Below are 22,622 nucleotides of genomic sequence, written 5' to 3' on the forward strand. Positions count from 1 at the left end.
ATTTTGGGTAGTTCAAATAAGATAAAAATTGGTCACCTTATAGGTATGAGTTTTCAAAGGACTGGACCTGTATTTTACAAACGACAGTAGTTAAGACTCAGAAACATTCAAGAAGGAAGTAGTCACTATAGATAATTAACCTGCTTGAGATACACTATGTGAACAGATGAATTTTAATGATCTGTTGGTTGAAATTTTAAGCTTAACTTCTCCACTGAACAAATAGCAGAGCTTTAAAATTAACCCAATATTTTATTTTATTTTAAAGGACACATGGAAATTTGACTTACAACATTCTTTTTTTCCCCTGAACTTAATATCAATTGTCTTAGACTTTCACTCCTGAACCAGTAAAAGGCAAAAATAGTTGAATGAGTTTTGAGAAATTCTTAGAGTATTACTCTACTTGCCTGTGTTTCAGTCAATTTATACTTTTCAAATTATTTCACAGGATCCTGCAAACCAAAAATGTGGTGGAAGAAAGAAAACTGTGTCTTTCAGCAGCATGCCATCAGAAAAGAAAATTAGCAGTGCCAATGACTGCATCAGCTTCATGCAGGCTGGCTGTGAACTGAAGAAAGTCCGGCCAAATTCTCGTATCTACAACCGGTTTTTCACTCTGGACACAGACCTCCAAGCTCTTCGCTGGGAACCTTCTAAGAAAGATATGGAGAAAGCCAAGCTTGATATTTCTGCTATAAAAGAGATTAGACTGGGGAAGAACACGGAAACATTCAGAAACAATGGCCTTGCCGACCAGATTTGTGAGGATTGTGCCTTTTCTGTACTCCATGGGGAAAACTATGAGTCTCTGGACCTAGTTGCCAATTCAGCAGATGTAGCAAATATTTGGGTGTCTGGGTTGCGGTACCTGGTTTCTCGGAGTAAACAACCCCTTGATTTTATGGAGGATAACCAGAACACACCAAGGTTCATGTGGTTGAAAACAGTGTTTGAAGCAGCAGATGTTGATGGGAATGGTATTATGTTGGAAGACACTTCTGTAGAGTTAATAAAACAGCTTAACCCTACCCTGAAGGAATCCAAGATCAGGTTAAAATTTAAAGAGATCCAGAAGAGCAAAGAAAAACTAACCACCCGAGTGACAGAAGAGGAATTCTGTGAAGCTTTTTGTGAGCTTTGTACCAGGCCGGAAGTGTACTTCTTACTTGTGCAGATATCTAAGAATAAAGAATATTTGGATGCCAATGACCTTATGCTCTTTCTAGAAGCTGAGCAAGGAGTCAGCCATATTACTGAGGATATGTGCTTAGACATCATTAGGCGATATGAGCTTTCTGAAGAGGGACGTCAGAAAGGGTTTCTTGCAATTGATGGCTTTACTCAGTATTTGTTGTCACCAGAATGTGACATTTTTGATCCTGAGCAAAAGAAAGTTTCCCAAGATATGACCCAGCCATTATCTCATTACTATATCAATGCTTCTCATAACACTTATCTAATAGAGGACCAGTTCAGGGGACCAGCTGATATTAATGGGTACGTCAGAGCCTTGAAAATGGGCTGTCGGAGCATTGAACTTGATGTTAGTGATGGCTCAGAGAATGAACCAATCTTGTGTAACCGAAATAACATGGCAACACATCTTTCCTTCCGAAGTGTCATAGAAGTGATAAATAAATTTGCCTTTGTTGCTTCTGAATACCCACTTATTCTTTGCCTGGGGAATCACTGTACCCTTTCACAGCAGAAGGTAATGGCTCAACAGATGAAAAACGTCTTTGGTGATAAATTATACAATGAAGCACCTTTGCCCTCAGAATCCTACCTCCCATCACCAGAAAAATTAAAGCGAATGATCATTGTGAAAGGAAAGAAATTGCCTTCAGATTCAGATGTGTTAGAGGGAGAAGTAACAGATGAGGATGAAGAAGCTGAGATGTCTCGCAGGATGTCGGTAGATTACAATGGTGAACAGAAACAAATCTGGCTCTGTAGGGAGCTCTCTGATTTGGTATCCATTTGTCAATCTGTTCAGTACAGGGATTTTGAACTGTCTATGAAAAGTCAAAACTATTGGGAAATTTGTTCCTTTAGTGAAACGGAGGCCAGCCGCATTGCAAATGAATACCCAGAGGATTTTGTAAATTATAATAAAAAATTCTTATCAAGAGTCTATCCAAGCGCCATGAGGATTGATTCCAGTAACTTGAATCCACAGGACTTTTGGAACTGTGGCTGTCAGATTGTGGCAATGAATTTTCAGACTCCAGGGCCAATGATGGACCTTCACACTGGCTGGTTTCTTCAGAATGGAGGCTGTGGTTATGTTCTGAGGCCATCTATCATGCGGGATGAAGTTTCTTACTTCAGTGCAAACACAAAGGGCATTGTACCTGGGGTATCTCCTCTAGCTCTCCATATCAAGATCATCAGTGGCCAAAATTTCCCAAAGCCTAAGGGAGCTTGTGCCAAAGGGGATGTCATAGATCCCTATGTTTGTATTGAGATACATGGAATTCCAGCAGACTGTTCAGAACAAAGAACTAAAACTGTACAACAAAACAGTGATAATCCCATTTTTGATGAGACGTTTGAGTTCCAAGTAAACCTGCCCGAGCTGGCCATGATCCGTTTTGTTGTTTTGGATGATGACTACATTGGGGATGAGTTCATTGGGCAATATACAATACCGTTTGAATGTTTGCAGCCAGGATATCGACATGTTCCCCTGCGCTCTTTTGTGGGTGACATCATGGAACATGTAACCCTTTTCGTCCACATAGCAATAACTAATCGCAGTGGAGGTGGAAAGGCACAGAAGCGCAGTCTTTCAGTGAGAATGGGGAAGAAAGTCCGAGAATATACCATGCTCAGGAATGTCGGTCTTAAAACCATAGACGACGTCTTTAAAATAGCAGTTCATCCCCTAAGAGAAGCTATAGACATGAGAGAAAATATGCAGGTAGGAAAAATGTTCCATGTTCTGTCTGTACTAATTCCTACCTTACTTTTTTCAAAAGCATTGTGTTTTAGGAATGATAAGATTTGTAAAAAATGATTGGGAAGGTGGTGTATGTAAACCTATATACCCCTGAACTAAGTGTAGGATTGTCTGTGACAAGCAGAAATGATTTGTTTCTGTTTGCAAATGCTATGTCAAGTTGGCCTAAACTAAGTATCAGTGCAGCAAAATACTGTAGGGTTCATCAAGTATCCTTAGTGCACAACTGCATTGACATGCAGGAACATGCATAGGAGATGATGCAAGTACAAACAAAAGTATCTTTATATGTTATATATGTGTACGTATAAGCTTGTGTATGGACATACACTCCAGGTATATAGGTAAAATGTATGCAGATATGATCTTGGAAGAGAATGTAAAGACACAGCCAGTGTATTGCCTGTTAGAATTTTTTGAGCTATGTAAATATATAAGAATGATAATAAATGATTCCTCCTAAGTACAACCAAAACCAATCATTTGTTGAAAATCAGCCTTTTCTTAGAAATATGGTTTAGTTGAAAGAACGTGGATTCTGGATTGAATCTTTCCCTATGTGGTCTTGAACAGATTTTTTCAGGTCTGTGATCACCAGTTTTCTCTGCAAAAGGTAAGAAAAATAATATTTGAATTTTAGAATTTTTGTGAGGATTAAATAAATGAGTGTGGAAGTGCGCAACCTGAAAAGGTAGAAACTCCTTGTTTTGTAAATGCTTGTAATCAAGGATAGTTGCAAACATTTTTTAGAACTACCTAGGATATTTATTCTAGGCTAGTGATCTTATAGGCAATCATGCCAAGTAGTTGCTAAATATCTGTAATTTGCAAAGTAAATATCATCCAAAACATTAATTCCATTCTTCCAGTTAACATTTGTAGAATAGTATTACCAGAAACACCTGTCTTGGTAGCATATATAGCTAAGTAACTTTCCAAATATTGCAATTAATGAACAGAAATTTTAGGCTTTAAATTCACGATTGTGTAATACCATAACCTATTTTTATTCAGTGATGCCAAAGTACAAACTTATAACTTGGTGGAAATTTTATTTTTTATCCAGTTTTCATGGAGACATTCCGGGATAGGCTCAAACTCAAATATAAAGAGCTAAAATGGTATACAATTGTATGTGTATCGTTTAGATTATAAGGATTTAACTTGAGGTCCTTACTTTGTCTCCATCTTAAAAATCAACTCCAAATATCAGTATCTTCATTGTCAGTATTTCTGACATAACTAAAGTGCCATTGTAAATCCTTAGTTATAGATTATTTATTATACTTATATATTAGAAATATTATATGTAATTCTTGAACTACATCACTACATCTTTTATATTATTACTTGAAATACAGCTAAAGGAGTGTTTTGAATAGATTAGGTTTTACTTGGTAGCACTAATAACTTACTTTAATGCAGAATCTTTTGAATTTAGGATTACTTGGAACATAATGAGTGGAAAAACTACTATTATTGTAACTAACTTCATGAGACACATAATAGATTAGGTACTATTCACTGTTAATGAAATGTAATATAGCCATTAATCCTGTTTAAAGTGACTATTTTTAACAGAGACTCTACCATGAATAAATGCAGCTCTAAGTGAAATGGGTTTCGGGTATGTATTTCTGTGTTTGTCAGGTACATTTCTGATGGAATCACAAAGGAACAGTATTGATAGTAGTGAACCAAATAGCAGCCCACTGTCTTGAGGGGAAAACCCCCAAAGCGTGCTCTTCAATACACAGCCACTGGTCATTGTGATACAGATCAAGTCAGGTATTCATGACCAGCCAGCACTAGTTAATGTGAGCATTCCTGTGCTTTGCTGTCGGAAGCACTCTGTGCGCTCTGACTTTAATAGCATATTTGTGGTAACTGCTGAAAATTGAGGACCATAAAGTGTATATAATGTAAAATTAGCTCACTGCATTATCTCTGTGCATATCTTGGTTTTAGTTGGTTGTCACCCAGTTCGGTTTGAATTATAAATGTCTTTAAGGGATTATTTTTGATGCAAACCCAGGAGTGCTCTGGATGTTGTGTCCTGTATTCAGAAATGTGATTCTGTGTTTTCTTCCTCGTAGAATGCGATAGTGTCTATTAAGGAGCTGTGTGGACTCCCTCCAATTGCCAGTCTGAAGCAGTGCCTGTTAACCCTGTCCTCTAGGCTCATTACCGGCGACAGTACCCCCTCAGTTTGCCTTGTGATGAAAGATGGCTTTCCCTACCTGGAGCCTCTGGGTGCAATGCCGGAGGTGCAGAAAAAGATGCTCGCTGCCTATGATCTGGTAAGAAACTGGAGCTTGAGATTACTTTTCTGTGCGCATTTGTGAGATCACTAATGGCAGGGCCCATTGGGGGGGTACCAATGAACAACAGCTTGGCAGCCTTTGAAATGTGGATGAAAGGTTGCTAGCATAGCCTGGCCCACACACCTTCTGCTAGATCTAGGAGATACTTCTAAGGAAACGTCTTGAACCCAGAGAGCCACAGATTATAAGTGGAAAATATCTGCTTCAGCAAAGCATGATTAATTGAATGAATCCTCATAAGTAATTATCTGTTCATCTGAATAAGTGTAGCCTGTAGTGTGATGGTTTTAATTGTATATCGTAAGGAATGTGAATTCTGTGCTGCCATATGATCATGCAGACAAGATTTCTCTGAATCTGATTTCAAAGATAAAACTGTTGTCTGGTTTTCCCAAATATATAATAGGTTTAGAATGATTTATTTATTTGAAAATAAGTGTGAGGCAGAGAGAGTGAAACAGAGAAAGAGAGAGAGAGGGAGCTTGAGACAGTATCCCCTGCCCCAACTCCCCAGATGGGCCATGTGGTCTCTCATGAGACAGGCAGGGACCCAACTACTTGGATCATTTTGGGTCATTAATCAAGCATTTGCGTCATCTTAGTTCATTAACCATTCATTCCAAGGTATATTGACAGAAGGCTGGAGTAAAAAGGGAGAAACTGAAATTTAAGCCCACACCCCTACATGGAATGCTGCCATTTCAAGCAGTAGCTTAATATCCTGAGCCGCACTGCCATCCCTTAATTTCTGTAAACAAAATTGTGGAGCAAATGATAGCCTGAGGAAAATTTGAATCACATGTTCCAAGACATAAACACAAGTATATTTAAAATGGGATGGTCTCTTGAAAATCCAAAAGAGAAATAAAGGTAGTGAAAACAATTTGTGCCAAGATTAAGTTTGACTACATATAACAACAAAATACAACAAAATACAACCTAATTGTGGGCTAAATATGCAGAGTGTTACTCTTTCACATAAAACTCTGGAGATTGGCAGCCATCCGAAATGATACTACTGAAGAGTTCTTAGGAGCTCAGCTACCTCTAGTTTTTGGTTTTACCTTCTCTAGAATGTGGCATTTCTCTTTGCGCTCCAAAATGGCTTGCTGGCCCTATAGGTCTACTCCTCAGAACGATGAAGGGGAGAAGGAAGACATGTACTCTTCCGTTAAGAACATTTCTCTGCTGTGGCATGGACCTCCTCTGGTAGTAAGAAATGGGAGAATACGTAATAGAGGACAAGAAACAGTTTGCTGCAGGAATGAACATGCAGTGAACCTATTGTATCTGTGTTCTCTCTCCTCCTCCAAAAAATCCACCAGGAAAATGCAAAAATATATTGAACGCTTTAAGCTGTTAATTACCAGAAACTAAAAGTATAGTAAGATGCTTTCTGCCAGTCTTTAAAAAACAGTATAATCAATCAGAAATTTAAAGAGATGGATACTGCCATTCATCTATCTCCAGTGGGAAATTACATTGAAAAAAATTTCTGGATGAAAAGTTTGTAATTTATCTGAAATTTTATCTAAATTATCTTACTTATTTTGTCCATATATTTTATTTCCTTGTATCTATTCTAAGCCAATAGAAATGTACACTAAGTTTACATATAATCATTTTAACATAAAGGACTAAGTAAAACATATTATAATATATTATAATATATTATAACTCCACAGATAAATCATGTCTCAGAAGAATTATTTAATGAAGTAAATGACTACTTATAATATGCTTTGTTAAAAATCTCATTACAAAAATATACACAATAGGATTTGAATATTATATGTACGTAGATCTAACATGCTAGCAGATTATTAATGCTGAATCTTTCTATATTAGGAAAACCATTTTTTGTCAATTCTTTATGATTCTTATAATTCTTTGTAATAAATCAATTTTATAATAAAAATAAATATTAAAAAGGAGACAATAATTTTTTTTCATTAGAAAAAGCTGGAAGAAAACATTCTGGATAAGCATTCTACAAATAAATAAATAAATACATAAATAAATAAATAAATAAGACCCCCCCAGGTGCATTCTGCTTATGGATGATCATACTGTCATAAGCTGTACTTCATGGCTGCTGAAGAAAAAGTTCAGTTGTTACCTGTATCTCATTTTTCATGAAATCAATCTTTTTCATCATAAGTGAGGGTTGAAAGCTATGCAGTGAATAGTATAATTGCCATATAAGAGGTGAAATTAAGGTATTAGTTGCCATAGAAACAGACAGCAGAAATCACTTATTCTTCCTTTGTCCTTGTAAGTTAAGAAAGAAAAATCATTCAGTGAGACGGGAGCCAGCTCCAAGGAGCAGGACCTGTAATAATCAGAAAAGCACCTGGATTGTGGTTGGGCAATTTCCATTTGGAATCTCCAAGCATCTGATGATATTTGTTCAGTTTTCTGCTCAAGACAAATCTGAATATAAGCCTTTTTGTCATCTGTATTTTTAAAACACAGCTTGTGATTACAGAGAGAGCAGGCTTACCAAATTCCAAATTAGACAAAAATCCTTTTAAAAATATTTATTTGTATTGGAAAGGCAGATTTATGAAGAGAAGGAGATCCAGAGAGAAAGATCTTCCATGCTCTGGTTTACTCCCCAGGTGACTGCAATGAACAAAGCTGAGCCAATCTGAGCCCTGGAGCAGGGAGCTTCTTCCAGCTCTCCCACACAGGTGCAGGGTCCCAGGGCTGTGGGCCGTCCTCTGCTGCTTTCCCAGGCCACATGCAGGCAGCTGGATGGAAAATGGAGCTGCCTGGGGCCTGGACACAAACTTGTGCCCATATGGGATCCTGGGCATGCAAGGGGAGGATTTAGCCACTGAGCCATTGCACTGGGCCCACAATTTGCTTTTAAATATTTTATTCCATTTATTTGATAGTAAGAGTTGGAGAAGGAGAGATTGATGTAGAGAGATCTTCTGTTCTCCAGTTCGCTCTCTAAATGGCTGAATGGCTGGGGCTGAAGCTGGGAGCCTGGATCTCCATCCACTTACAGTGCTCTTCTAAGCACGTTAGCAATGAAATAGGAGCATGATTGGAAGTGGAGTGCTGGGGCTCAAATTGGAGTGCTCATATGAGATGCCATCATTGCAGGCAGGGCTTAAACTGTTGTGCCACGAAATCTCAATTTACAGTTCTCTATAGAATTGTTTTTCTTTTTCATAGGGAATCAAGTGTAAATAGTCTTACACTAAACAGTTAACTCAGTAGTCTATTGGGTATTTATTTCTGTAGTATGTGAGAAGGCAGAGGTATATATAATGATGATATTGGCCTTGAGATTAAACAATAGCATTTTTAGTATCTGGAATTTGTGTTGCACTGGTTGGCATCTTTAGTGTTCTCTGTTCATGTTTATTCGTGTAGTCATGTTTATGTTAGAGGGAATTTAATATGATGCTATTTAGAATGATCATTTTAAAGTGTCACTTTTTTGCTTAAGATCTCTCAGTGACTGCCCCCTGAAGTATTTTCACCTGGCTTGATGGGGCCATTAGTGAACTTGCCCTGGCCGTGTACCTCATTGGCTCATTTCCCCTCCAGTCCTGACACCCTGAGCTTCACCACCCTCAGCTGCTCCCACAGTGACATTGTCTGTGGATCACTGGCAGACACACCATTTTTGACTGTTTTTTCAGATAGATCAAGTTTGTTTCCCTCTGGGGCCACTGCATATGCCTTGAATAATCTCCCTGTAATAGATAGTCGCTTCTAATTTCTTTCTTCTTACTTCTCATGTCATTTTCTCAGAAAAGTTTCCCTACCACTGTCCTTACTTTATTAATGGCTCTATTATGTTTCCTTTATCCCTTTTTGGTATTTTTATTGTTATTATTTTTCATGATACAATTCTCTAGGTTTAGGTATTGCCCCATCTTCCTCTCCTTCCTCCCTGACCATTCTACTCTGCCCCCACACCATTTTACCCAATATTGTTATAATGGGATAGGCCTTCAGTAACAGTCACAAGTCCAGCATTCTGCTATTTAAGTGTATCGTGACACTACGTATAGGTGATGGTGTATAGTTCAGTATGGTATTGTCAAAGGTGCTTAATTGTTTCACTGGGAGTCCTCCTTTGGTTTGGGAGTAGAAGCGCAAACTGCATTGCATCTTCACTTCCTGGTATGCTAACCCCCATTATACGATTAATCTGTAAGAATATATGTATGTGTGTATGTGTGTGTGTGTGTGTGTAACACATGTTTACCCATGTATTTGTTTTGTATTTTACTCATATACAGCCTTGTATCAGAGAGAACATAGGATATTTGTCCTTTTGGGATTAGCTTATTTCACTGAGAGTAATGTCCTCACTTGGGACCATTTGTTGCAAATGGCAGAATTTCACTTTTTAATGGCTGAGTCATATTCTATCGAGTAGATGTACCACAGTTTCTTTATGCATTCCTCTTTCACCTTGCATCTGGGTTATTTCCCTGTCTTCACTATTGTAGATTGTGCTGCTATAAATATAAGGCTGCTGGTCAGTTTCTCATCTGAAGATTTGAGATGTTCAGGGTCATTTCTTACTTCTGCAAGCTGATATCCAGTTGTCCCAGCAAAATTTGCTGAAGAGACCAAACATTTTTCCTGGGTTATTTTCAGTTTCGTTGTCAAAGATTAGTTGGCTGTACATGTGTATGCTCAATTTTGGGGTTTCTATTTTGTTCCTTTGATCTTTTTCTCTGTTTTGATGACCACTGACATGTAGTATGTCTTGAGGTCTGGAATGTCATTCCTTTTTCTTGCCTACTACTAATAGTGGGGATTTCTTCTAGTATGCTGAATAGCAGTGTTGAAAGTGGATATCCTTGTCTAGTTCCAGATCTTTGTGGAAAAGCTTCCAGTCTCTTTCCACTTAGTATAAAGCTGGCATTGGATTTTTGATTGTGTTGTAGAATGTTCCTTCTATGTCTGTCATAGGGTTTTTAGCATGATGTGGTGTTGGATTTTATTGAATGCCTTCTCTGCATCCATTGAGATGATCATATGGTTTTTATTTTTCATTTTGTTGATATGGTGTATCACATTTATTGATTTGCTAATGTTAAACCATCCCCTGTATGCTAGGGATAAATCCCACCTAATCCAGGTGAATCGTCTGTCTAATGTATTGGTGGATTCTGTTGGCTAGTATTTTGTTCAGGATTTTTGTGTCTGTGTTAATAAGGGATATTGGTCTGTAGTTCTTTCTCTGTTGTGTCTCTATTTGGCGTTGGGGTTAAGGTGATGTTGGCTTCATAGAAAGAGTTTGGAAGATTGTCTCTCTTTCTGTTGTTTAGAATAGCTTGGGGAGGATTGGGTCAGTTTTTGAAACATTTGGTAGAATCCAGCAGTCCTGGGCTTTTTTTATTGGAAGGGATTTAATTACTGATTCATCCTTTATCTTGGTTATAGGTCTATTTTGATTATTAATTGCCTCATGATTAAATTTTGGTAGATTGTATGTTTCCAAAAATCTATCCATTTCTTTTAGGTCTTCTGATTAGTTGTGTATGATTGCTTATAGTAGGTCCTGATTATTTTCTGTATGTTTGAGGTATCCATTTTTATATTTTCTTTTTCATCTTTGATCCTATTGATTCATATTTTCTCCCTGGTTTTTGTGATGAGTTGCTCTTTTTGGTGCCTCATCCAATATTGGAGTGCCAGCAACTTCACTTCAGTCCAACTTCCTGCTAATGTTCCTAGGAGGGGAACAGGATGAAACCCAAGTACTTGGGCCGTTTCCACCACTGTGGAAGACCAGAATGGAGTCTCTGAATCTTGTATTTATCCTAGTCATGGCCATTGGGATGGAAGAGTACTCTTTCTTTCTCTCTCCCCCTCTTGTCTGTTGCTCTGCCATTAGAATTTTTTTAAAGCAATTTCAAATCTTTTTTTTTAGCATTTAGAAATATTCAGTTTATTTGATTATCAAAAGAAACCAATAAAGCAGTTGAGTAGCTCACATTTTCTGAAATCCAATTTGAGTGCATCATATTATGTTACCTAATAAGGAAAACAAAATGGAATATTCTATAACACACTGATCCTGAGTTCATCTGTACAAATTCCACCCACTGACGACCTGAGATGTTTACTATTTATTAACAAACATTTGCTCACTTATTTTTATAAATATTTATTCCTAAGAGTTTTAAAAACTTAATATTATTCACTTATTATTTTGTTTATATACTATGAGTAAATTTCATGTGTTCACAGTACAGATTTAGAAGCACAGTTACACTTCCAACCTTCTGCATGTGGTCCCACTCCCCCCCTTCTTCTACCTTATTATCATTGTAAATGCATTTTCTCTCTCCAGTTATAAGTTGATGGAATCTGTTGATCCCATAGCTTAGTTATTGTGAAATGAGCTGCTGCTGGCATGGAGGTACAGATAACTCCTTCATGTGCTGATTTTATTTCTTTTGGCTAAATTCCCAGGAGTGGGATGGCTGGGTCATATGGCAGATCTATTTTCAGATTTCTGAGGAATCATCATGTCTTCCATTGGGATTGTAGTAATTTACATTCCCACCAACAGTTATTAGGACACCTTCTCCCTACCCCCATTCACCTCAACATCTTTTTATTTATTTTATTTCTCATTTCTGTATAATAACCATTCTAATTGGAGAGGTGATAACTCACTGTGGCTTTAATTTATATCTCTTCAAGGGCTGGTGATTCAGAGCTTGTTTTTTTTTTTTTTAACTATTGGCGATTTGAATTTCATCTTTAAAAAATGCTTGTTCATATCCTTTGTTCATTTCTCAGCTTGGTTGTTTGTTTTGCTGTTGTTGAATTTACTGAATTATTTATAGATTCTGGATGTTAGTGTTTTAACAGTTCATAGTTTGCAAATGTGTTCTTCCATTTGTTGAGTGTTTCCATTGCAGTGCAGAAGCTCCTTAGCTTGAGGTAATTCCGTTTGTCTATTTTTGCTAAAGCTTCAAGAACTAGATTAAATAACAATGATAAGAGTGGTTCTGGATGTTTGTAGAAATGCTTCCATCTGTGCACCCATTCAATACGATGTTGGCTGTGGGCATGTCGTATACTGCCTTGATTATGTTTAAAATGTTCTTTTTATACCCAGTTTATTTAAGGCTTTTTATCATGACAGGACATTGCATTTTATCAAATGTTTTCTCTGCATCTATTGAGACAGTCATTTGGTTATTATTTTTTAGTTTATTAATGTGATAATATCACATTTACTGATTTGTGTATGTTGAAGTATCCCTGCATGTCCAGGATAAGTCCGCTTTGTCCAGCTGAAACACTAGAAAAATCTAGTGTTGCTGGATTATTTTTTCTTCCTACCAATTTTTGGTGTGGTTTGTCCTTCTTTTTCTAGATTGTTGAGCAGCATTGTCAGATCATTGATTTGATTCCTTTCTAATTCCTTGGTGTAGCCATTAATTGCCATAAGATTCTCTGTTAACATTGCTTTTGCTGTATATCATAAGTTTTTGTATGTTGTGTTATCATTTTGTTTCATTTTCAGAATTATTTTGTTTTTCCTTTTTGATGTTTTCAATGACCCACTATTCATTCAGAAGCATATTGTTCATATGTTTGCATCTTAAAAGTCATTTTAATAGCAACATTGCAATTATAATTGTTAGCAACTGTTTTTGATATCTGAATATCAAAATCCAAATGTGAATGGGAGTAAAATGATGTGATTTTTATGGGACACTTTTAGAAGACTGAGAGTGCACACTCCCCACACTTAATATGTGACGTAAATTTAAACTTCAAAATTACAACTAATTCCTTTGAGTTAAGACTTTTTATCCTTTTGAAATGTAAGACCATCTCTTCAAATGGCAATACCTTGAGTTATTAGTAATTGATTAGTGTATTTGAATAAATTAGCAGTTCCTGGTCTACAAACATGCCTTTAACTGGAAGAAGGTAGAGATCATCCTCAAGTTTGTGTAAAAGAGGATTTGGTTTCTCAAGGAATTACAAATTTGCTTGAGATTAACCCTGTCTACAGTACAGTCATGTACTCTGGACATGATGAAATTGCTTATCTGATATTTAGAGCAACTGAAGCAGAGGTCACTATCCTTATCAAACATGTGTCATCCCAAGAGGTTGGAAATGACAGCCTCAGAAATGGGACCAGAGGCAACTGGGAATATTATCAATCAATAACCTAGACAGGCAGAGAAGGTCCTAAAGTTTGGAGATAGAATCGCTGCCTTTTTCACAGGTGAGGCACAAGGACAATAGCTGATGACATTAGAATGATTGGCCCAGTGCCGTTTTGGTGATTTTGTGGTCATCAGGAAAATTCTCAGACAGTGTCCTTGGAACTTAGTGTGAATCAGAAGAAAGCAAGAATTACTTTCCCACTCTGAATTGTCATTCTTTGGGGAAATAACTCACTGAAAAATAAAATCTATTTGTGGAGCCACTGCCATTTAGGACTGTTAATGTTATACAGCTATGTTTTACAAACAAAAGTAATATGATGTACTTCTTCCATTTAGAATTAATTTTAGGATTGTGGAAAAATGAAAACTTGTACTAAGAGAGTTGGCTAATGTTAGAGATAGAAATGAAGCTATTTAATTAGTAAATATTTATTGAGTCCTTCTCTGCAAGCCACAGTGATAGAGACAGTGTGATAGAGACAGTGGAGCCCATGTTCCTGCAGTTTATGTGACCTGGTGGGCCTCATTCAAGCCTAGGAATTTATACGATTTGGATTGTGTATGTCAATTATCATGTAAGGCAATTTGCAAGTGGTTTCACTGGAGAACATTTTTTCCCCCCAGCAGCATACAATCACAATTCCTTTACTTGAAAAGCTTTGACTTTTCATCTTTGAAATATTCTTATGCATGTTATGATAGCATTATTTTTAAAATCCATCTTTTGCTGTGACCCTAACATTTTAGTCTAGTCATGTTTCCATGTTTGATTAAAGGACATCACTTGAGTGTCTGCGAGGCAAACAAGTTTTAAAAGGTCAAAAACTGAGTTCATCTTTTACTCTTTTCTGACCATTGCAAAAGGTCATGGAAATGGTCAGAAATTCCTCCAAATTGTTGTGTACTATCTCCAATGAGGTCATTTTATTTACTTAATTTACTTACTGCCTTCAATGCTTGGTGAGGTCTATTTTCATTCCCCTCACAGAGTTTTTTGTAAGTATTCCTACATTGATAAGACCAAGGTTCTCATGCAGACTCTGTTCTCTCACTGGAATTTTTTAAGAGGCTGAAAAATCCTACATGTCATCTCTACTGTTCAGTTCAACAGCTGAAGCAATTATTCCCAAATTCTGTTTTTAAGTTGCAAACAGATTTACTGAGGTTTGATGGACAAATATATAATTACATATATGTGAAATATATAATGTGATGTTCTGGTTTACAAACACTTTGTAAAATGATTGCCAGAATCTTCACTCACTAGCAATACCCTCTTTACCAAATTTATTTTTCTTTTCTCTCCTTTTGAACCCTGCTTCCAGTCAAGCTGATTTGTTTACTATCACCATTTTCATCTTCTTTTGGTTCCCATTCCATACAGCTTGGTATGCTGCCCCAGACTTCTCTATCCATCTAAGTTCTGGCCTTTGTCTTAACTTCTTGAAAAAATGACCTTATTAGGAAAATATTTATTTATCTATTTTATTTAAGGCATGTTGATGATATATCATATTTAAAGGATAGTGTAATTCAGGGGTGAATAAATGGGGACAAACGCCAAATGGTCATCCATACTGTAAAGTATGCCAACTCAATGACTCAAGTGACACATAATTCAAACAGGTGGATCTGCCATTTATAAAATTACGTGTTCTCATTTGAGTTATTTTTTTTCTATCTTTAGGCTTTTAATTTGTCAATTGAAAACAACATGTTTTGAACACCTACTATGTCTAAAACACTGGATAGGGATGAAATGAGATTAAAAATAAAACAAACAAGCCTAAAAACCTACCTCTGTCTTTAGTGAGTGGATAATCCTGATGGGAGGGTACCTATAAAGGGAAGAAGAGTGACACACAGTGTCCAGAATTGACCAGCTAATGTTGTAAGTTCTGAACTGGAGTATGATGACTGTGTGTTCTGTTGGTCCTTTAATAATCCTGTGTGGTATACTCCCCCATCCCTTCTGTCATCAAATATTCAAAAGATTTTTATTCCTAAAAAGTTTTGATAAATGTCATGTGACTTTTATTTGATCTTTGCTTAGATAGCTGAGTTTTTCTCTAATTTTCTCATGTAAGATTTCATGCACAGTCAAGAAATATTTGCATAATATAGTTGATCTTTTTATATGCTTCAAATTCACATGACAATGTTTGAGTGGTTAGTGTTTGGATATGATAGGTTTTGAAAAAATTCATGAAAAAATATTATGAGCAAACAATTTGCCGGTTGTGAAGATTTTTTTAGCACCCCCAAAAAGCATTTTTAATTCTACTTTTTCATGAATTTGTGAAGTTCCTTCCTATGTCATCCAGAGGTAGAGTAGTTTTAGGGGTTTAAAACTGTAAAAATAGGGCCCGGCGCGGTGGCGCAAGTGGTTAAAGGTCCTCGGCCTTCCCCCCCCCGGGATCCCATATGGGTGCCGGTTCTAATCCCGGCAGCCCCGCTTCCCTTCCAGCTCCCTGCCTGTGGCCTGGGAAAGCAGTCGAGGACGGCCCAAAGCTTTGGGAACCTGCACCCGCGTGGGAGACCCGGAAGAGGCTCCTGGCTTCGGATCGGCACAGTATCGGCCCGTTGCGCTCACTTGGGGAGTGAATCATCGGACGGAAGATCTTCCTCTCTGTCTCTCCTCTCTGTATATCCACCTTTCCAATGAAAAAATAATAAAAATAAATCTTTAAAAAAAAAACTGTAAAAATACACCTAAAGTATTCGTTAAAGCTGTTTCTGTGCTGAAATCTTTAACATTAACTGAAGAGCCAAAACTTTAATATGACAAGCACAGCAGATTTTTTACATGGCAAAAGGAAATCAAAGCAGTGTAAAGAACATGAGTCAATGGTGGTTCAATCTTTACTTAGCCAATTGAGGTGCAATTTGGAGATCTGTTGATTGTGCTAACATGAGCATAAATCCAGCAAAAGTCTGTTGATGTCTGATCATATTCTTAACGGAACCAGTACACTAGCAAATATCACAGTTCATCCATGCATATTAAATGGATTAAAGACATGGTATTATGTCAGTGTTACCACTAATATATTCAACTTCACAATAGAAAAAAGCTCTCTGCATATATGTATAGTTCTCCAATGTTGTTTTGCTCATTGAAATAAATTTAAGTCAAAATTAGGTAAGTAAAGCATACCTTTACTGTGCTATTTGTGTGGAATTTTATATCAGTTGATATTTCAAAAAGTATGTTGAGGAGCAGACAGTTAACCTATTCATTAAGGCATCTGTGCCCCACATTGGAATTTCTGGATTTGATGTCTGGCTCCAGCTGCTAGTTCCCACTTCCTGCCAGTACAGAACCTGGGAGGCAGTAGTGATGGCTTGAGTAATTGAGTATATTGCCGCCTCCAACATTGAGAGACCTGTGTTTTGTTCCTGGTACCTGGCTCCTGCCCTGATCCAACATGAGGTGTTGTGAAAATTTGTGAGAATTTGGATATGAACCAGCAAATAAGAGTTCTTTCTAAACTGTTCCCTCTCCTGCTGATGTGTGCAAAAACACAATAGATTATTTTAAAACAAAATGTTGTGTAACTTAGTATGTTGAAACTTCCTTCACTTGTGGGAATAACACTGTCTTCTAGCATGAAGGAGAAATTGTCATTATCTGAATGGCTTCTTTATGAAGTATTGCATACATATCCTTAAGGTAATTTTGCATTTTTTTAAATATTTTTTTTATTGGAAAGGCAGATTTATAGAGAGAAGGAGAGACAGAGGAAGACAAAGACACACACACACACACACACACACACAGGATCTTCCAATTTCTTGTTTACTCTCCAAATCGCCAAAAAGGTTAGAGCTGAGCTGATCCAAAGCCAGGAGTTTCTTCTGGGCCTCCCAAGTGGATGCAGGGGCCCAAGGACTTGAGCCATCTTTTGCTGCTTTCCCAGTTCTGAAGCAGGAAGCTGGATGGGAAGGACATCCAGGACTGGAAACCATGCCTGTATTGGATGTGGGAGCTATGGTAGAGTATTAGCTTGCTGCACCACTGTACTGGGCCCCAGCTTTGCATTTTTGATTTCTCAAGTTCTTATTAGCACTTTTAATTAAAGGCAGTAAGGTAGTCAAGTTGGACTGAGAATTCTGGAGAAGGTTCATGGAAGTTAGTTATCTGGCCATTCTGTGAATGAACTTAATTGTAAGGAAAGCTGGACAAAAACAGTGAATTCTCGTAATTATCTAAGATATAGTGAGACATTTGGAAAACAGAACAAGTGGAACAAATAAGAGGTGAACTGATCCTTTTATGCAGAAAGCAACTCACAAAAATGGATCCTGTCACTATGTGGAGTGGGGGTACAAATGCCCTTTGGGCTGCTCTGGGTGACTTCTTTTCTGCGTATTGTCATCCAAATTTAGATGTGCTGCACCACATTTGTACTAGGATAGAGAATTCTTTGGATACAGTAAAGGCAGCAGACTTGCAGGAGGATTGTAAGTATTATTTGTTTCTGTTTTACTGAGGATTAACTCTTGATGTTATTGATTGCTTAAAAACAAATGATCAAATGGCTATTTTATCTGTTTAGTCTTTCAGTTACTGTTTTGTGTTTCATTTAAATACTTAAAGCACTTGAGCATTAAAGGAGATTCTTTTTATTTTAGTTTGCTGATGTGTGTGTGTGTGTGTGTGTGTGTGTGTGTGTGTGTTTGTGTATCTGTGTCTGTATGTGATCTTCTGTATATACCAGGTTTAATAAACTGTGGATTTACTTTAAGCCAGCCATCTGAACAGATAGGAAAGAGATGAATGAATTGTTTTGGTTATTTGAAGGAAAGAACAGAAAGAGTAAGGTCTAGGATTTAGACAGTTTTTTGCTGCCCTACCTCTTTTCAAGCAATAAGTCTCTCCAATGCTCTTAACTACTCCCTAACAAAACGGTGAACACAATTAAGTACATTTCTTTCTAGCTTTTATGAGGAACTCATTCGTAGTAATTGAAAAGAATTGAGAGTGTTGGAGGGAGAAGTAATCATGAGAAAAATTTATTTTCATGATACTTCTTAATGGATGTTTGTTTGTTAAATTGGCAAAGACTTATTAAATTGTCCCAGGCAATACTTTGTTGTACTGCCAAAAATGCTGACAGTATGAATTCTTCATTTTAATATAATGTCAGTATCACAGAATCACTTCCAAGTTTAGGTCTGCCCCTTAAGAATGCCTGGGTGCTAGACTGAGTGATTGCATTAACTGCCTCTATGGACAACATACACCTCAGGTTTTTTTTTAATCTCTAAAATGTAGTTATCTGTGATACGTTGATCTTAAGGCAACTTCTAAGTAGATAGTTCTGTGACTCTATGGAGTTAGGTATAATTAAGAGAAAGATGGTATCTATGGAAGCTTTTTGAATTCTAATATGATGAAAGCTTATATTTTCTGTAGCACGATGTAATTGTATTGGTTCTTCAATGTTCCTGGACACTCCATATTGGCAAGAACACGAAAGACCCATTTTGTACATACAGGTCAGACTATTTAATCCGTCATTGAATAAAAGTATTATTGTCCCCTTTAGTAAGTCTTCTTTTAAGTACCTAATTTTAATCTCAACTGGAAATTTTATGTACCCTTGCTTTGGCTACATCGAATGTGTAAAGCAATGCTGACCCTTATCTGGGTCCTCTATTCTTAGATATGAGTACAAAAGAATGGTCAGGAAATGAGACTCATTATGAGATGTTCATGTGACAAAGCCAAAGGGTAAAAGACTCTTTGTACTAACACAAATAGGCAGAGGCCACTGCGTGCTCTGGCTGAGACATCAGATTCATACAGCAAGCCACTGCCAGACTGTGTCAGCTGAGTCAGCCCAATCATCACCCACCCACTCAGGGTACCGATTACCTGGCTGTCGATTATCTGAAGGCATCTTGCTTTTCTGTGCTTTTTTTTTTTGCATTCAATTTCATTTCCATTGGAATTAGTAGGTACCTAGAAAGGAAATGAAACTTGAATCTCCAGTCTTTACTTCCTGACAACTTTAAGTTGGGAAAACATTTGAAATGATTGACTTGAATGTAGTTTGAAATTATTGGTTCATTTTAGCTACTCATATAATTTACTTTCTCTATAATTACTAATAATTAAAATTACAGAAAATAGAATAAAATTATTTTTCTAAATAAAATGGAAGCTAGTTTCATAAAGAAGATCAAATGCTCTTAGAAAAATTACATGATCGGTGGTTTTAAGTTGCAGGAATATTATTCGAGAGACATTTTAAGATATAGGTGCAAGTTTTCTTACTAAAGTCTATTAAATCATCCTCTAAGGAATCTTAGAGAACTCCGTTTATTTTGTGGCTTAAAATATGCTTAACTATCTCTTTTTTAATTATTTAAAATAGTTATTTATTTTTATTGCAAAGTCAGATATAGAGAGGAGGAGAGTTAGAGAAGATCTTCCATCTGATGATTCACTCCCCAAGGGGCCGCAACAGCTGGAGCTGAACCAATCCGAAGCCAGTAGCCTAGAGTCCAGAGTCTCTTTCAGGTCTTCCATGCAGGTGCGAAGTCCCAAGGCTTTTGGCCATCCTCAACTGCTTTCCCAGGCCACAAGCAGGGAGCTGAATGGGAAGCGGGGCTGCCAGGATTAGAACTGTACCCCTATGAGATCTCAGCAACTTTAGCCGCTAGGGCCTAACTATCTTTTTATTAAGTGATCTATTAACTATGACAAAACAAAATTCTTACATTTGGGGGTTAAGAAATATTTACTTGGCTGTGTTTGATGAGACCTAGAATACTATTGGGTTTGTTGCTTGTGTTAGTTTTGAATTTATTTTATCACATGTAATTAACACTTCACATTTATTATTGACACATAAGTATTATAATTTCTATAAAGAAATCTCTTGAAAGCTTTGCAGATGATGGACATTTATCTTATCTATTAAGATGGATGTTGGGATGCCCTCCTATCCCAGCTAGGAGTGCCTAGGTTGAAGTCCCTATTTCACTCCTGATTTCACTTTGCTGCTAATAAGCACCCTGAGAGGGAGCAGCTAGCAAATCAATCCCTAAATGAGAGGCCATAACTGAGTGCCTGAGCCAGCTGTACATGCTGCTGGTATTTGAAAATGAGCCAGCAGCAGAAAGCTATGTCTGTCTATTTGTCTCTTTTAAGTAAATAAATTTTAAAAAAATACCCCAACTTGTAGGTTATATTGTACCTAGGTAAGTGGTGTTACACTGCTAGGAGAAAGGCAGCTAATAGCTGGCAAGCATCCTGGGCCTGGTCAGTGCCAAACTTGAGTTAACTACATCACTGTGCCAGCATAGTTACCTATTCTATTCTATTTTTAATTTTTTAAATGTATGTGGGGGTAGATGCTGGCATGCCAGCAGACAGGTTCTAGGGACCCATGTGTTAGTATGCATCGGCCCTGGGCAGGCAATGCCCCCAGGCTGGCATGGCACACCACTGGAGGACCAGGCTTGGGGATTTGTGGACTTGAGGGACTCGGTTGCTCAGGGAAGTGGATGTGGAGATGTGTGGGAGGGAGGACTGTTGAGGGAGAATGTGACAGGTGAGGAGTGATTTCTGGGGGACTTCCACCAACCAGGCTACTGCCCTTGCAGTTAAATGAGGGGACTGAGACTGGGTGCTGGGGTTGGGAACAGGCTGAGCTGGTTCAGGTTGTAGCACCTGTGGGCACACCCAAAAATGGAGTGTGGGGCAAGCAGGTCTACAATATCCTCCAGCACACACAAATGCTGACACGGTGGGGCAGAGTATTCACGTAAGGACCTAGCACCCACTGGCACACATAAGATCTGGATCTGGGAGTAGGCCTGGAGTGGGAACTTGGAGAACTCCCCTGGTGGGTCATTGTTCCCACTGGTGAGCACATGAGTCAGGGCTAAGTATTGGTCAGGCTGGGTAGGGCTGCTTTACTTGTCAGCAGATGTGTGATATGGCTCTGGGGGAGCATACCACACAGGGTCCCAAACCATAGCCCACAGCCAAGGGCAAGAGCCAGGATGGGTTATAAACTATGCCAGACAAGGCTAGGCTATCACACCTACTGGTTTGCATGAAGGCCTTTGATAGGGGCAAACTGCTCAGGTCTAGGCAGCAGTCACCGATGAGAGTTGTGGCTTGGGGTGAGGTAGGCCATGCGGTAGTATTTGATGGCAAAGGCCAAGCTGGATGATGAGTTATGCTCGGTTGGGTTGGAGCAATCACTGGCACGCAAGGTCTGTGACTGGGAACGAGCCTGCTTAGGGAGCTAAGGGAATGGCTTGACTGGGCTGCACTTCCCACTGGTGAGTGCAAGAGCTGGGATGGGGACAGCAAACTGGGCTAGACATAGCTGGAGCATCCTTTGGAAAGGTTGTGGACCGTGTCTGTGGTGTGCCAGACTGGCTGGGCTCTGGTATCTGCCGGTGCTCACAAGAGTCAGTGTAGGTGTTTGACAGGCGGGGCTAGGTCTCTGCACCTACTAAACCATGAGAGAGTTGAGTCTGGGGTTGGAATAGGCAGAGCTGGACTATAGCACCCAATGGTAAGAGCTGGGATGAGTGTGGGCTGAGCAGGCAAGGCCGTTGTACCTGCCAGGACAGGAGGTGGGCTAAATCAGTCTGGGCCAAAAATCCATTGCTTTGCATAAGATCTGTGACTGGGAAACTCCTCTGTTGGGACTCAGATGCTGCAGGTAAGTGCAAGAACCAAGACTGGGGAGCAGCCCAGACCATTCTCACAGGTATGGATCATGTCTGGGGATGAGCCAGACTGGAACAGTTCATAACATGTGAGAACTAGGATGGGGTGCAGGACAGACCAGATTGGGCCACAACATCAACTGGTTCATATTAGGGCTGGAACTGGGGACTAGCTTGGCTGGGGTTTGCTATAACACCTGCCAGCATGAGCTGGAACTGGGATAGTTTGGGTTGAGACAGGCTGCAGCTGGTGAATGCTGAGGTGAGGCAAGCTATGTCAGTCTGGATTATAGCTCTCACCAGCACTTGTAAGACCCAAGCTGATGGGTGAGCCCAGTACAGGGGCTGTGGAGGGCTCCTGTGTTGGACCCTGCTCTCTCTGGTGAGTGTGAGAACTGGGACTGGAGGTAGACCACCAGGCTGGGCAGGGCTACAAAATCTGTTGGCCTG

General features: G+C 38.5%; 1 protein-coding gene across 1 annotated transcript in view; it reads left to right on the forward strand.

The window, feature by feature from the left end:
• The window catches only part of PLCL1 (phospholipase C like 1 (inactive)), a 315,730-nt gene that overhangs the window by 229,502 nt on the left and 63,606 nt on the right, over positions 1-22,622 (forward strand). The window contains exons 2-3 of the mRNA XM_040971940.1: positions 452-2,926; positions 5,062-5,265. Of these exons, the coding sequence (XP_040827874.1) occupies positions 452-2,926; positions 5,062-5,265 (2,679 nt within the window). The remainder of the gene's footprint in view (positions 1-451; positions 2,927-5,061; positions 5,266-22,622) is intronic.

The sequence above is a fragment of the Ochotona curzoniae genome, unplaced genomic scaffold (genome assembly GCF_017591425.1).
Source record: "Ochotona curzoniae isolate NIBS_2020 unplaced genomic scaffold, NIBS_Ocur_1.0 contig_2210, whole genome shotgun sequence".
NCBI lineage: Eukaryota > Metazoa > Chordata > Mammalia > Lagomorpha > Ochotonidae > Ochotona > Ochotona curzoniae.